The sequence below is a fragment of the Ovis aries genome, chromosome 3, assembly GCF_016772045.2.
Source record: "Ovis aries strain OAR_USU_Benz2616 breed Rambouillet chromosome 3, ARS-UI_Ramb_v3.0, whole genome shotgun sequence".
Lineage (NCBI taxonomy): Eukaryota > Metazoa > Chordata > Mammalia > Artiodactyla > Bovidae > Ovis > Ovis aries.
The window spans coordinates 610,540-626,232 of NC_056056.1; the positions used below are offsets into that span (position 1 = coordinate 610,540).

The 15,693-nt window shown below is 61.0% G+C and overlaps 1 protein-coding gene across 31 annotated transcripts in view; it reads left to right on the plus strand.

Moving 5' to 3' along the window:
• EXD3 (exonuclease 3'-5' domain containing 3) overlaps positions 1–15,693 on the plus strand; it is a 77,037-nt gene that overhangs the window by 51,368 nt on the left and 9,976 nt on the right. For 28 of the 31 annotated variants that reach the window (XM_042245318.1, XM_027966046.2, XM_042245322.1 and 25 more), the window contains 2 exons: positions 6,524–6,577; positions 6,706–6,837. In XM_042245318.1, the coding sequence (XP_042101252.1) occupies positions 6,524–6,577; positions 6,706–6,837 (186 nt within the window). Of the gene's footprint in view, positions 1–6,523; positions 6,578–6,688; positions 6,838–15,693 lie in introns of those variants that run through there. The other 3 variants (XR_006059034.2, XR_006059033.2, XR_006059035.2) reach the window with 3 other exon arrangements.

Consider the following 15,693-nt stretch of genomic DNA (forward strand, 5'->3'; position numbering starts at 1 on the left):
GTGGTTTGCCATTCCCTTCTCCAGTGGACCACATTCTGTCAGACCTCTCCACCATGACCCACCCGTCTTGGGTTTCCCTGCTGGCATGGCTTAGTTTCATTGAGTTAGACGAGGCTGTGGTCCTAGTGTAATTAGATTGACTAGATTTCTGTGAGTATGGTTTCAGTGTGTCTGCCCTCTGATGCTCTCTTGCAACACCTACCATCTTACTTGGGTTTCTCCTACCTTGGGCATGGGGTATCTCTTCACGGCGGCTTCAGCAAAGCGCAGCCGCTGCTCCTTACCTTGGACGAGGGGTAAGGAGCAGCGGCTCCCTTAGCACTTATCAACATGCTTTTAAAGAAAGCCAGCACTGCTGGCGAGGGAAGGGAGGAGGCTCCCGCCCCCGCAGCAGAAGCTCGGGGACTGTGTCTGCGCTTGCAGGGAGCAGACCTTTCAAGGATGAGCCTGGGTACTGGCCAAGGATCGGCCAGGCTGCACTAAGGTGCCTCCCAGCCCTCCTGCTGCTTGGGGTCAAGTGTGAGTGAGGCGGTAGAGTCCGCCGAGCAGAGAGCCATCCGGCCAGCAAAGAGGAACCGGGCGTGACGACTGGGGAGGTTCGCAGCCCCAGCAGATGCAGGCAGAGGCCAAAGTTCAGTGATGGATGGCTTCCCCGGGCAGGAGCTGAGGAGCACGCAGTCTTGCTGAGCAGCCACCTGCCTGGTGGGAGCCTGAGTGGGAGCAGGTCGACCTGGGCGGCCGCCGCTCCGCTCAGGGTCTGCCTGATGGCCCCACCCTCCCCTAACGTCTGCGGCCAGTTCCTTGCAGCAAACCTCAGTGTGCCTCTGGCTGGCCCCGCTGGCCCCGGGACCCGACGGACAGGGGCACCAGGACAGACACACATCCCCGAGGCTCATCTGAGCGGCTCCAGTGTCCTGCACCTGGGCCACTGACCTGGTGGATTTAGGGCGCTGAGGACCTGTCTCCACGGGTAAAGGGGTCACTAGTGTCCCTGGCCTTTTGTGGCCTTGCTCCTCAGAACGTGGCCGTGGGCTTCCCCATGGAGGCCCTGCAGGAGAGCCCGCAGGGCTGGCTGGTGGGCCGGGAACCGTGCCCAGGGCTCCGTCCCGTGAGCGGCCGAGGTCGCCGCTTCACTGTCCTTTCCACCAGTCTCGTCAGCAGGCAGTCACGTCTCACAGCACTTTTGCTCACCTTTCTCCGGGTGTCGGTGAAGCCAGGCAGCCTTTCTTGTGTTTGCTCGCTGCCTGTGCCCCTGTGAAGGGCCCCGGGCGGAAAGCCGCAGTTCTGACCCTGGCCTCGGAAGGCCCACTGGGCTGGCACAGTCGGCCTGCAACACGTGATGCTGCTCTATTTTCTGCTGATGCGCAGAACTGCATGGACCTTTAGCTCTTAGTTGCTTGAGAATTGATCTTACCTTGGAAACCTCGCAGAAATCTCCTCAGTTCTACTGAGTTGGCTGTTGGTTCTTGGGGTCTCCTTTGCCGACAGACCATCTGTAGACAGGGATAGTTTCATTCCTTCCTCCCCAGTCTTTACAGGTCTCATTTCTGTCCCATATCCTCTCACAGCAGTCGAGGCCTCCCTGGTGGGGTTAACAGATGGAACTGTGGCCGGCTGTCTCAGTTCTGACTTAACGGGCTGTTCCTCCGTGACGTGTGGCGGCTGCCAGCCCCCACAGCAGGATGCAGGCTTCATGCCTGCTGCGCATCTCGTCATGAAAGAAGCTGAGTTCTCCCTGATGCTGCCTCTGCAGCCATTGAGATCGTCCCTGTGATCTGCGCATGTGACGAGCCTTTTCAGTTTGGAGCCAGCCTTGCATTCCAGTTGCGCCCAGCCTGCCAGCGTGTCACGTGGCTGGACCTGTCTTCAGGACCATTCTGACACAGGATTTCTCCTGCTCACCATCTTCTCTTCTGCTTCATAAACAAGCTGGGGAGTTTTCCCTCCTCTGCTTTCTGCTACTTTGAGTGATATTTGGATTTTTCTCTCAGACACTGGCTGAGTTCCTGCAAGGCCACCTCAGCCTTGTGTTTTGGACGGAGGAATCTAGGAGTTTCTGATTCTTTTTATTTAATAGTTTTAGGACTGCTTAGCCGACTGCATCTTCTTGAGTCGGTCGGCAAGCCATGCCTTCCTCTGGAGTGTGCCCCTTTCGCTCGGGGCTCCAGGGGCGAGGCAGGTCTCGCTGCCCGTGAAGCTTCGCCGGGCCTCGCCTCGATCAGCCTCACTCTGGCTGCTGTCTCTTGTGCTTTGCCTGTCTCCTGATCGCACACAGTGCCCGTTGCCTGGATGAGTCCCTTCAAGTAACTGGTATCTGGCTTTGTTGATCCTTTCTGTTGCATTTTTGTGTGTGTGTTTATCTCATTAATTTCTCTTTTTATCTTTATAGTTTCCTTCCTTTTGCTTACTTGGGGTTATTTCCAAGAGGAGTGCTTAGCTCTTTAATTTTCAGCCTCTTAAATCTTACGATGTAAACATTCAGGACAGTAACTTTTTCTTGAAGTAATATCTTCACTGCATCCCATCCATTTTGATATGTAGTATTTTCATTACTTTTTAGTGCTAATAGGTTTTGAGTTTTGAATCTGCGTTCAAATTACTTATTTGAAAGGCTGTTTTTCAGTTTCAGAAAGCTGGGGGTTTCAGAGCTCTTTGGCATCTTTTACGAATCGGCTTCTAACCTAAGTGGATCGTAGTCTGTATTCTGCCGATTTAGATGTTTGTGGGGACTAGCTTTGTAGCCAAGCAGACGGTGCTTTTTATAAACGTTCCACGTGGACTTTAAGAGGCCACAGCCTCTTCCAGCCACGTTCACGTCCCTCTCTTGCTTCGGCAGGCTCAGTAGGTCAAGCTCACTCACTATTTCCGCAGATCCTCTGTATCTTGTTTTGTCGCTTTTCTGCCACTTCTGCCAATGAGCAGGAGAGCTGTGCCGAAGTCTCCAGGGGACACGGGGCTTCTCAGGTTCTCCTCGCGGTCACGTGCGCACTCGCGTTGCCTGCTGGGAAGTCGCTGTTAGTCGCACGTGCACACGGCCTCCAGAGTTCTCATGTCTCCCTGCTGGGCGAGATGTCCTACGAGATGAGCCTCTGGCTGCACTAGCAGCCTCGCCTGAGGTCTGGCCGAGCCGCCACGGGCGCCGTCCCACGGACGCCGTCCCTCCAGCACCCTCAGGGCGGGCCTTGCGCGTCCGCGTCTCGCCCTTCTGCCCTCAGCCTTCCTTTGCTCCTGTGATGCATTGTTTCTGGTTTTACAAGGTCTGGTCTGCCGGTCTTTGTTTTCCAGCCCGTTCGTTCCGTCCGCTTGCATTCGTTGTAGCTGCTCGTTTGTGTTTGGCTGGAACACACTGATCTCTTCTCTCCCCCCTGCTGTTTCTGTTCTTTTTCCTCCTTTGGTTCTTCTGTTCTTTTCTCTTTTTCGCCCTTGTTTCTATTTTTCCCTCTGTTAATTTGAAAGTCACAAATCCTATTTCTGTTCTTTTAGGGGTTAGCCTGGAAATTTCAGCATGTATATTTGAGTTAACAACGTGTAAAGTTAAAATTAATCCAAAGATTTCAGATCATTTTAGCTTTCTCACCTGCTTTCCATCTTACTGTTATTTTCCAATATTTTTAACACATGGTGGTTTTTCTTAGTTTTGCAAATTAGACGTTACATTTCTTTTATGTATTCAGTGACTCTTAGAATTCATGGTGTATGGACATGCGCAGGCACTCCGAGAAAAGGCGAGCTCTTTATGAAGGGATTTCCTTTGCTATGACCTTTCACTGGGGCCGCTTTTCCTTGAAAATTCGGTTTCCTCTCTCTCCTGAAAGGGCGTGTTGCTGGCTCTGTGACTCTCTCTCCTGAAAGGGCGTGTTGCTGGCTCTGTGACTGTGGCCTGACAGGACTCTGAGAAGAGCCCTCTGCTCTTGCCGTTGCTGTTGGACAGCTGCCTCTGTCCTGTCGCTCTTGGTTCTGTTCTTGACGGCCCTCTTGTCTGGATCTTTCTTCATATTCACCTCAGTTATGTGTGTTTGTTTTCAATCCTGTTTTTATTCATCACACAGATGTGTCTTTGTTTCCACTACAAAGTAACCACTTGCTTCATTGCTTTTTCTCTCTTATTGTGGTAAAATATATATAGCGGAAGATTGATCATCGTAACCATATCTAAGTGTACAGCTCAGCGACATTAAGTGTGTGCAGTGTGTGTGGCATTGCCACCATCTATTTCCAGAACTTTCAGCTCAGACCGAACTTCTGCAGCATTAAATAGTCGCTCTCCATTCACCCCTCCCCCAGCCCCTGGTAACTGCTGTTTACCTTCTTCCTCTATGAATCTAGCCCCTCTAGGGACCTCGCTTAAGGAGAATCATACAGCATTTACCCCCTTGTGTCTGGCTAGTTTCACTGAGCGGAATGTCTTCGGAGGCCATCCATGCTGTAGCCTGTATCAGGTCTCACTTCCTTTTTAAATCTGAATAAGTTCCATTGTGCGTGTGTGTGTGTGTGTGTGTGTGTGTGTGTGAGATCTGCTGATGGACACTTGGGTTGCTTCCATCTGGCTATTGTGAATATGCTCCTGCTGTTCACTGTGATGAGCAAGCATCTGTTCACGCTTCTGCTCTCAGCTCCTGTGGGTCTGTACCTGGCCGGGAGATCGCTAGGCCGCACGGTGATGCTGTGTCTGATCTTTTGGGGCACTGCAGCGCTGTCCCGTGGCAGCCGCACCGCTTTACATCCCCACCAGCAACGCGTAAGGCTCCAGACTTCTGTACATTCTCAACACTTATTTTCCTTTTTAAAAATAAAAACCACCCTAACGGATGTGATCCCCAGTGTATCACATTTCCCTGATGACTCATGTTGAGCATCCTTACGTGTGCATACTGGTCATTTGTGTGCCTTCTCTGGAGAAGTGTATTTTCTCCAGAGAAGAAGAAGGGCAAGGTCCCTTGCCCACATATTAACTGGTTTATCTGCTTTTCCTGCCGTTGAGTTGTGGGAGTTCTTTATATATTCTAGATGTTAAGCCCTGAGCAGATATATATCTGCAGATATCTTCCCCGTTCTGTGGGTGGCTTTCCGCTTTCTTGGCAGTGTCCTGTGATGCACAAGGCTTCTAACTTTCACAAAGTCCAGTTTATTTTCAATTGTGTTGTCTTTGCTTTCAGTGCCACAGCCAAGAAATTGTTGCCAAATACAACGTCATGACTCTCCCTGGTGCTTCCTTCCCAGAGCTGCAGTGTTCAGCTCTCACGCTAGTGAGCTGGCCCCTCACACTCTCCAAAGATAACACACGAAAAGGAAGCAAGCTGGACACGTCACAGCTGTCACGTCGTTGACGCGCACTGCGCCCCTCGTGGCTTGCAGGGTGGATCCTGAGCCCCTTTGGCGTGATCCTTGTAGACTCTGATAACTTCTTTGCTGTCTCATCTAAAGAGATGCTCCAGCTCCTCAGATCTAGAATCAGCTACTCCTCCGAAGCTCCCCGGTTCCTTTTAGCACGAGCCCTGTCTAGGAGTCAGCCTGCATGAGGGTGCTCAGAGCTGCAGGGCTGGCTCTCGTTTCCAGGCCTTTGCGGCGGGCTGGGGATGAAGTGCCTCTAAGTGTATGTAGCACCTATTAAGGGAGCCGAGAAGATCCCCTGGAGAAGGGAATGGCCGCCCACCCAGTGTTCTTGCCTGGAGAATCCCCGGACAGAGGACCCTGGCGGGCTGCAATCCATGGGGTTGCAAAGAGTTGGACATGACTGAGCGACTAATGAAACATCCATCAAATATATATAACTCCCATCCGAAGTTTTCCATTCAGATCTAGGGTTTCTTGTGTGATCTGCTTAGCTTTCTCCCGGATCTCCTTTCTCTGAGCTGGAAAATCCTACCACCACACAGCATTACCCGTCTGGCTTACGTCACAATCCACAAACGTCTCAGAACAGCCGTGGTGGTGTGCCTATCACCAACGGGTGTCACTGCAGGGTGTCTTCCAGTTCGGTCTGTAGCCCCAGAGTCGCCGGGTCAGTTCACTGTGGCTTCGTGGCATTTGGAGTATTTCTCTATTTGTGGTTCGTGTGTCTCATCTCTTTGGGGTTTATAGAAATGGCTTTTTAAATTTAACCTCGTTGGCGGTTCGGTTCGCATGTCTCAAGGCCAAATCTATCACGGCGCGCGGTGCCCAGGCTCGGTGCAGGAGCCCGATGGCTCTGACGGTGAAGAGCCTGCCAGCAGCACAGGAGGCCTGGACCCGATCCCCAGGCGGGGAAGATCCCCTGGAGAAGGAAGTGGCTGCCCACTCCAGTGTTCTTGCCTGGACCAGAACTCCAGGGACAGAGGAGCCCGGTGGGCTGCAGCCCATGGGGTCACAAAGGGTCGATCACCACTGTGTCACCGATACTCCCGCTTTCTGTTACTTTCAGATGCAGGAGAGGCAGTGAAGGGGGGGGTGGGGGCAGGGGGGACGGTGGCGAAGGTTGGGGCAGAGGGGCCTGGCCCTGGGAGTGGGCCTGCAGCCTCACCTGCTGACTTTTCCTCCTGCACAGGTTGCCAGGCAGGAGGGGAGGGTCATCCTGACCTCGGGGCTGCCATACCACAAGGTGAGGACCCGCTGGCCCAGGCTGCCCACCCCTGCCCCTGCCCAGGGCAGACTGGATGCTCCAGGCTCACCTCAGCTGGGGGGTGGGGCCTAGCTTCCACCCCGCGCGAAGGCTGCTTCTGCCCGCAGCTCCGGGCCCAGGTCGGGGCTGGGCGCTGCCTGGCAGTGGACTGCTCCCTCAAGGCCCAGCAGCAGGCGAAGGCCATCCTCAGGCATTTCAACGTGCGTGTCACCCCCGCAGACATCTTCAGCCGCTGCCAGGTGGGTGCCGCGGGCCCCAGGCTGGGCGAGGGGCCAGTGTGTGTGGCCCAGGCTCTGTGACTGGTGAGACCCTGTGTGTGGCCGGGCCTTGGTTTTCTGCTCGGCGGAGCAGTACCCCGATCTGTGCATTTCCTCCCAACCCCTTCCTCTGGAGGAGGGAAGGTGCATGTGTGGTAAAGACCCCAGGGCGTCGGGGGAGCCTGCAGGCACTTTTACCAGCTTTTCACAACCTGTGCTGGTGCGTCGTCTTGAGAAAATGGAGTTGGGGCACTGAGAGGACACCCCACTGGCACCCCAGGGAGCCGTGGAGCCTTCAGATCTGTGAGGGTGGTCGCTACCCTTCGCAGGAAGAGTCCGGGCCACATCCCGGCACCGCTTCCCTGCCCCAGTGGGGGCCCCGTGGAGGGGCCAGGCTGCAGGACACCCCAGGGGTGGCGTGGGGCCAGTTCAAAGGAAGGGGGCAGAGCTGCACCCTGGTGGGGGGAGCAGCCAGTGCCCCCGGGACAGGAGACAGTCCTGGGGGCAGCAGGGCCCAGGGAGGCGCGGGCTCTGACCCGGCTGCCGTGGATGGACAGAGTCGGGGCGTCCTCACCCTGAGTGGGGAGGTGAGGGACCTGCAGTCAGTGGAGCATCTGCCCAGGTGAGCGGAGGCGGCAGCCGGGGGGGCGAAAGTGGGTGCAGAGGGTCCAGGACACGCCGCAGGGTGGGGCCCGGATCCCAGGTTTGCGGCTGAGGCCCAGGCCGTCGGCAGGGCAGTTCTTGGGTCTGGGCTCTCAGGAGGCTGGTCTAGAGGGCGGGCCAGGTGCACCAGGCTCTCCGGGTAGGCGCTGGGGAAAGGGGCTTCCTGCCTGGCTGGGGTCCTGCCAGCAGCGTCCCTGTGTGGTAGGTGTGCGTCCCACATGTGGTCAGCGGGCAGTGAGGACAGAGGAGGGCAGCCACAGGGCTGCTGGCAGGGGGCGGGCACCAGGCAGAGACCGTGTGCCCGTTGTTGGCTGCAGCCTAGGAGGGAGGCGGGGTATCGGCACCCGGTGGGGCTTCGTCGGGAGGGGTCCCCTGTGGAGCCTCTGAGGCCCAGGGCTGTCCAGCAGCCTCCAGTGGGGCTCAGCTGCTGAGGAAGGGTGGGCTGAGTGCACCCCAGGGCAGGACCCCCACCCGGTGGCAGACCGCTGTCCAGGGGTGCCGCAGCCATGTGCCGGGACCCCAGGAGGCAGGCGCGGCCACACGCAAAGAAGGGCCCCTGAGAGCTAGGGTGCTTGAATCCGCATGCAGCCTGTCAGCACGCAGGCGTCGGGGGCCACGCGGGCGTCGGGGGTCACGCCAGCGGCTCCCACCACGGTCCTCGGCAGCGCCCAGTGCCCGTGAGTGGAGAATGCTCCCTGCTGAAGGGCAATGCCTGCCCCAGGGCAGGGCGCCTCAGGTAACACACCCCACCTCCCCCCGCCCCAAGAGCCCCCTAGCCATGAGACTCCCAGCCTCACCCAGGAGCTCAGCCCAGCACGGTGGCTGGGAATGACTTCCCTTCCCGGCCCAGCTCAGTGGCCTCCCCACTCCCTGTCTGAGCTCGCTCCCGGTGCCTGAGCCGGCTGGCCTCAGGGCCTCCCCCAAGTGGACAGGGAAGCCCAGGCTGCGTGGACGCCCCGAGTTGATGGCCCGAGGCACAGTGACCACTGGCTCCATGCGACTGCGGACCCTGCCCTGCCTGAGGCCACAGCCCCGGCCTGCCTGGCCCCTGAGCCCAGGTGAACATCCGAGGGCACTGGCCACTGGCCAGCAGAGAGCTGCACGCATAGGACTGACCGAGGGGGCACCTCCGTGTGGTTCTCGGCCAGCAGGGTCCCATCCTGTGCCCCCGGGGCCCGAGCTCCCTGGACGCTGGCTCAGAGCCACCACCGCCCCTGCCCAGGCCAGAGCTTGGCCGCCTCCCTGGAGAGCTCCCGCCGCCAGGCTGAGTTTCCATTTTCTTTTCCTTCCTTCTGCTATTTTGGTGCTGTTCCCAGAGGGAAAACCCACTGGACACACGAACCGTTCCCAGAGCCCGCTGGCCGCTCTTGGGGCTGCACATCAGGGTATGCGGCGGGAGCGAGTGAGGCTGGAGGGGTCAGTGGGCCTGGCCGCACGGGGGTGGCCCCTGGCCGTGGGGGGGGCAGCCCGCCCACCCCAGGTCCCAGAGGGCGAGGGGCGCTGGATCCCTCCAGCAGGGCAGGGTCATGACCCCCGGAGCTGGTGACTGGGGCCTGGGACCGTCCATCGGGAATGTCCGCCAGGAGGACGTTCCCAGTGCCGTCTACCCTGGGAAAGGATCTTATCAAAGAAATTTAAGCTTAAAAAAAGTCCCAGAGCAGGAACCCAGGCATGGTCAGGCATAACATCTGTTTTACCATCCCTGCAGCCCCCTCTTCTGTGGTGGGGAATGGGCTATGCCCCTATGAGGGGTATCCTGGGGGTCAGTGACGCTGGCCCCGGAAGTGGCCTCTAGGAGGACAGTTACCCCACCTCAGGGGGGTGCTCTCAGCAGAGGGTCCCCTCGGGGGCGGTGCTGGGGGAGGAGCCTGCAGCCAGGGTCAGGGCCTCGGGGCGGGGCCTCCGGGGTGGGTTCACGGCCCAGGAGCCCGGAGCTGGGCAGAGGCCGTGGGAGGGAGGAGGGTGCTGCCCGGGCTGATGTCTGGTGGGGAGCCGGCTGAGCGAGGGCTCTCAGGGCCTGAGTGGCCTCCAGCGTCCGCACCACACCTGGGAGGCCCACAGTGACGGGGGCCTGGAGTCTGGACACAGGGGCCAGCAGGTCACCGGTGCCCAGCCGTCCCCAGGCATGGAGACCCTCCCTGTGTCCTGAGGGGCAGCAACAGACGTGGGGACGGACAGGAAGAGGCGGCAGCCCTGACCCCACCCCCACCCCCCACCCCCACCCCCCCCCCCCGCCTTTGTGCTCTTCGGCCCCCAGCCCCGTTCCCACACTCCGTGCCCCCGGGGTCACACAGGCACAAAGGCTGCAGGAGGAGGGGCCCCACCCTGTGCAGGCAGGGACCTGGGGCCACTGGCTCCCGAGGCCGCAGGAGGGGCCTGTCACAGGCCTCCAGGGCGGGGGGGCTGACGGGCCCAGCGTGCCCCCAGACTCAGGATGCCAGCCAGGGTGCAGGGTCATTGGCAAGCTCAGCACAGCCCCCCGAGGGGGCACTCAGGTGGGCCCCGCAGATCGCCCCAGGCCTCCCCACAGCCTACAGGGCCACCTTCTCAACGCACTCCTCCCCTTCCGGGAATGCCCCGGGTCCACTGGAGCCCAGCCTGGGTCCCAGCACTTGGCTCTTGGGGGACCTGAGGACCTGGACCCCCATGGCCCGGGGTGGCCCACTTCTTTATGAAGGCCCCATGGCTGGCATGACAGCAACGCCCACACCCCTGCACTGAAGTGGGCTGCCTCAGGTGCCAGCCAGCCGGCTGTCTGTCAGCGTACCTGCTCCACGTGGACCTCACGTCCTCCCGCAGGGCTCCCAGGGGCCCGTGTTGTCCAAGACATGCGAAGAGGCCCCTGGAGTGGCCGGGGCGGGGGCCCGGCTCAGTGCCCGGGAGGACCCAGCTCACTGGAGGTGCCCTCCAAGCACCCACCTCCTGGCTCCCTTTGTCCTGGGGCCGCTCCTCTCTGGACTTCGGTCCTGACCATGTGCTCCTGAGAGGGGCCCCTACCCCCTGTCTGGGGTCCCCCCGGGATACACCTCCTGGACGCTGACAGGTGCTCACTCTAAACGGGAGTCTCGCTGTCGTCGCGCTGGGTCCCCGCTGCCGTGCGCAGGGCCTGCTCCTAAGCTACGGTCCTCAGACGTCTGACTCGGGGAGCACAGTGTCTGGGATGCAGGCTCCAGTGGCTGTGCTGCGTGGGCTCCGCGGTCCGGAGGCATGCAGCATCTTCCCAGACCAGGGGCTGGACTGGTATGACTGTGCCCTCGGAGTTCCGGCTTTGAGCAGGTCGGCCCTTTTTGAAAGTGAACGTCTGGGGCTTCCCTGGAGGCCCAGATGGTAAACAGTCCGCCTGCAATGCAGGAGACCTGGGTTCAGTCCCTGGGTCAGGAAGTTCATCCCCTAGAAAAGGGAGTGGCTGCCCGCTCCAGTGTCTTGCCTTGAGAACTCCATGGACAGTGGAACCTGGCAGTCTGCAGTCCATCCGGTCGCAAAGAATTGGACACAACTGAGCAACTAACCCTTTCACTCCCCTTGCTTTGCAAGGCAGATTCCTAACCACTGGACCACCAGGAAAGCCCCAGAGGGTCACTGTTTAAAAGGGCTGACCCGCTCAAAGTGGGCACTCCGAGGGCACGGCCTCACCCGACAGAGGACAGCTGTGTAGCCCAGAAGGGCCCAGTGCCTGGGGTGCCCGGGTCCTGGTACACAGACCCGTGAGGTGGACACGGTCCCCAGCCATGACCACTGGCCCCCGCCAGGCCAGCGTGACGTGGGCCTGAGGGGAGCCGGTGTGGGTGGGAGAGGACAGGCAGGCCTCTGGGAGCCGCCTGGTACCCTTGGCTCCATCCTCAGGCCCGGGGTCAGTAAGGCACCTTGGTCAGCAAGAGGGTACCCGAGAGTCTGGGGGCTCCTGTTCCTCTGCACCCTCCCCCAGCCCACGTCACTGCCTGAGCCAGCCACGGAGCCAGCAGGAGCCCCTGGCCGGGTGTGTCAGAGTGTCAGGCCCTTAGTCGTGACTGACTCTGTGATCCACAGACTGCAGCCCACCAGGCTCCTCTGTCCGTGGAAATCTCCAGGCAAGAACACTGGAGCGGGTTGCCATGCCTTTCCCCAGGGGGTCCTCCCCACCCAGGGACTGAACCCAGGTCTCCTGCATTTCAGGCAGATTCTTTACCACCTGAGCCACCAGGGAACCCCACACACGTCAAAGGCCAGCTCTAAACCCACCGCTCAGTGAGCTCGAGAGAAACAAACAGGGAGGGCAGGGCCCTGAGGGCCTGCCTTCCTCAGGGTGAGGGGCACACGGGCCCAGCCGGAGCAGCAGGGAGGGTGGAAGAGGGCCCGTCTCAGTGTGAGGGTCCCCTGTGGCCAGGCTGGCGGGAGGGCGGGAGACACCCTCCCCCAGAGGCCAGACTTCACAGCTCAGGAGCCAGAGCCGGTGAGCACAGGCCTCGGGGTCTGCAGGGGGTGGCTCGTCGCCAGCAACCCTGTGTGTCCACTCGCTGCCCACAGCTGCTCCTGCAGGGGACCCCCCCCACCTCTGCTGCTGGGGCTAGTGCCAGAGAGGGCTGGATGGACGCAGGGGCCTGGCCACTGTTCCCTCAGCCCTGGATGGAGCAGGCAGGACAGGCTCGGGGCCTCGGAGTGTGCAGCCCTGGTTGGGTGTGGGAGGGTCCTCGCGGTGACAGAGTGAGGCCTGCCGGGCAGTCACGAGCCCGTCCATGTGCTAACAGGGCAGTGGCCTTTGGCTAGATGGCCCGTGCGGGGGGCACCCGCGGGTGGGCAGGCACCAGGAAAGGCACACGTCACCCCACCCTACCTGGCCACCTTTCCCTCCCTGGCCACACAGAGTAGTTGGGGGGAGGGGACCCCTTCCTGCCCCCTCCCAGGCAGCCCCTCCGCCCACCCACCACCCTGAGCAGGGCCAGTCATTGGAGGCACATCTGGGGCAAGGGTGGCCCCGAAGGTCTCCAAGGGAGCCAGGGTGGCTGGTGGGGTCTTGACCTGGGTGGGTAGGGGTCTTGGTGAGCCCACAGCCAACCCGGAACGAGGAGCCTCAGGAGAAGGTGGGCAGTGGGCATGGGAAGGTGCACTGTTGGGGTCCCTCCGAGAAGTGGAGGAGCTGGGCTGGGCAGAGCAGTTGGTGGTGGAAAGCGGTCCTCTCCGGCTTGGCCTGACTCAGTAGCCCTGGGAGGGGCAGGAAGGGAAGGACCGGGGACCCCCAGCTACCTGGCTCCTGCCAGCCTTTGCTGACCTCACTGGATCCCACATGTCACCCCAGCTATGGGTGCACCTGAGCAGGTGCTCTGTCCACCAGGCCTGCCAAGCCTCAGTTTAGATGCCACCTCCTCCAGGAAGTCTTCCAGGTCCCCAGCACAGTTCCTGGAGTACCACCATCCTTTGGAGGAAGACTCTGGGGCGCCCCCTCCTTGGTCTGTGGGTGACAGGCCGCCCCCCACTGTCTGAGGGCCAAGCCCTACTTGCCTGTGGCGGGGGCACACGGGGGCGGCCCCTCCCGGACTTCCCCAGCCCGCACCCCTCTCCCGCCGGCTGGCGCCCACCCCCTCCCACACGGCCCTGGGCGGCTGTGGTCCCCCGCCCCACCTCGCCCCGCCGGCGGCGCGGGAAGGCGGGCGGGCGGGCGGGCGGGCGGGCGGCCGTTTGCTTTTGAATCCGGGCCGGGCGCCCTGAGTGGCCCTTTCAAAGGCCGGCGGGGGCGGGGGCCGTTCCCAGGCGCGCCCCGCCCCCCGCGCCGCCCCTCCGCCCGCTTTCCCACGCGCCCGCCGCCGGCGGTTCTCACGGCCGCGCCCCTCCCCCGTCTGGGAACTGCCCGCGCCTGCCGCGACGGGGGTGCCGGGGAGCCCCGAGAAAGGGGTGCCACCCGGGCTCCTGGGGACGGCGAAGGGGCACGGCCGCCCGGGGGACCGCTGGGAGGGGTCGCCTAGAGGGGTTGCTCAGGGAAGGGTCTCCTGTGCTCCCAGTGGGGTCCTGGGGGGCCTAGGGGCACATAGTGCCTGGTGGAGTAACCGGGAGCCGCGGGAGGGGCTGTGTGCCGCCTCGGGAGTTGCTTGGGTGGGGTCCCAAGGACCTGCCGCCCAGGGTAGACTGAGGGGGCCCCAGGGGTGGGGAACTGCCCCAGGACCTGAGTCCCGCCGCATTCTCTGACCCAGATTGTATTTGAGTGAACCTGGGGCCTGTGGCTGCCCACCCGCCCTGGCCTCAGAGACACTGGGGGTCCTGGCCATGCCTGCCTGTCCCCTGGGAACAGTGAGCTCTGCGATGCCCCTTCCCTGCGTTGGGGCCCCGGGCTTGGGAGCAGGTCCCGGGCAGCCCTCACTGGCGCTGTCCCTCCTAAGGGCCCAGGCGGCCGGTCGCTGGACTTGGCGAAGGCAAGGACAGAGCCGGTGGGCGGGAGCAGCCAGCACACTCCCACCGGCGGTCTGAGACCTGCGTGCTGGCCCCAGTGGGGCAGGGGCTGCGACCGTCCACTGTGAGGGGCCGGGGGGCTTCACCACCCACCTGGGCCATGCTCACAGCCCTCTGCCTGCCTGGGTGGGTGCCTGCCTCCAGGTGAATGGACGTGGGGTCTTATCCTGGCGGCCTGAGCTGTCAGCCCGCTGTCCCCACACAGTGGACCTGGGTTGGGACTGCGGCTGGGAGAGGAGGGGACAGCTTGAGAGGATCAAGGCACCAGGGGGGCGAGGAGGGACCCCAACCACAGCCCAGAGCCTGAGGGCGGGGCTCAGACCCACCCTGGTCCCAGGCGGGGGGCGGGTGGGGCGACGCTGGCCAGGCTGCCCCTCAGTCAGGCCCCTGTCATGCAGGCTGCTTCTCGGACCCGTGCTTATCTTCCGCGGCACCAGACGTGCTTTCCTCTCATTGTCCCCAGTGCCCGTCCCCTCCCCATCCGCCTGCAGAGGCAGCACTCCCGTCACAGCTCCTCCCACCCCACGGTGGAGGCCCGGGACACACCTCTGCACCCCGAGTGTGAATGTGTGTGTGCATGCACCGGAGGGCATCTCTACTCCTGCAGACTCGTGTCCTCACCTGACACATGGACATATGCACACACAGACACAGGTGCACACACGCACAGGGACACACAGAGACGTGTGCACACACAAGGACACACGTGCATACGCACATGGGGACACACATGCACACACGGACATGCGTGCACACAAGGACACGTGCACACACACAGGAACACACTTGGACACAAGAACACACGTGCATACATGGACACAGACATGCACACACAACACGTGCACACGCACACAGGGATACATGCACACACGGACACAGACATGCGTGCACACACAAGGACACACAGACATGCACACACAAGGACACACAGGGACACAGACACGTGCACACACGCACACGGGGACACGTGTGCACATGGACACGCACAGACATACGTGTACACATCAGGACACGTGCACACGGACACATGCACACAGACACACATGCACACACGGACTCAGACATGCATGCACACACAAGGACACAGAGACATGCACACACAAGGACACAAACGGACACAGACACGTACACACACGCACGCGGGGACACACGTGCACATGGACACGGACATACGTGCACACAGGGACAGACACATGCACACACAGACACGTGCACACGCACATGGGAACACGTGCACATGGAATCGCACAGACATGCACACACAAGGACACATGCACGCAGATGCACGTGCACACGGGGATACATGCGCACACGGACACACACAGACATGCGTGCACACAAGGACACGTGTGCACACACGTAGACATACGTGCACACAAGGACACGTACACACGCATACTGGGACACACGTGCACACGGACACAGACATGCGTGCACACACAATGACACGTGCACACGGACACAGACACATGCACACAGGGACACGTGCACACAGGAACACACACACACAAGGACACATGCACACGGGGACACACGTGCACATGGACATGCACAGACACGTGCACACAAGGACACGTGCACAGACGCACACAGGGACACACACATATGGACACACAAGGACACACGTGCATACACAGACACACACAGCCACACTGAGGCGGGTGCTCTTGCACCCCAAGGACCCGGGTGCTTCCAAGGCACCCTCATGCAGAGAGGGATCCACGCCAGCCCAGAGCTGACCCCATTGTGGTCTCCGGG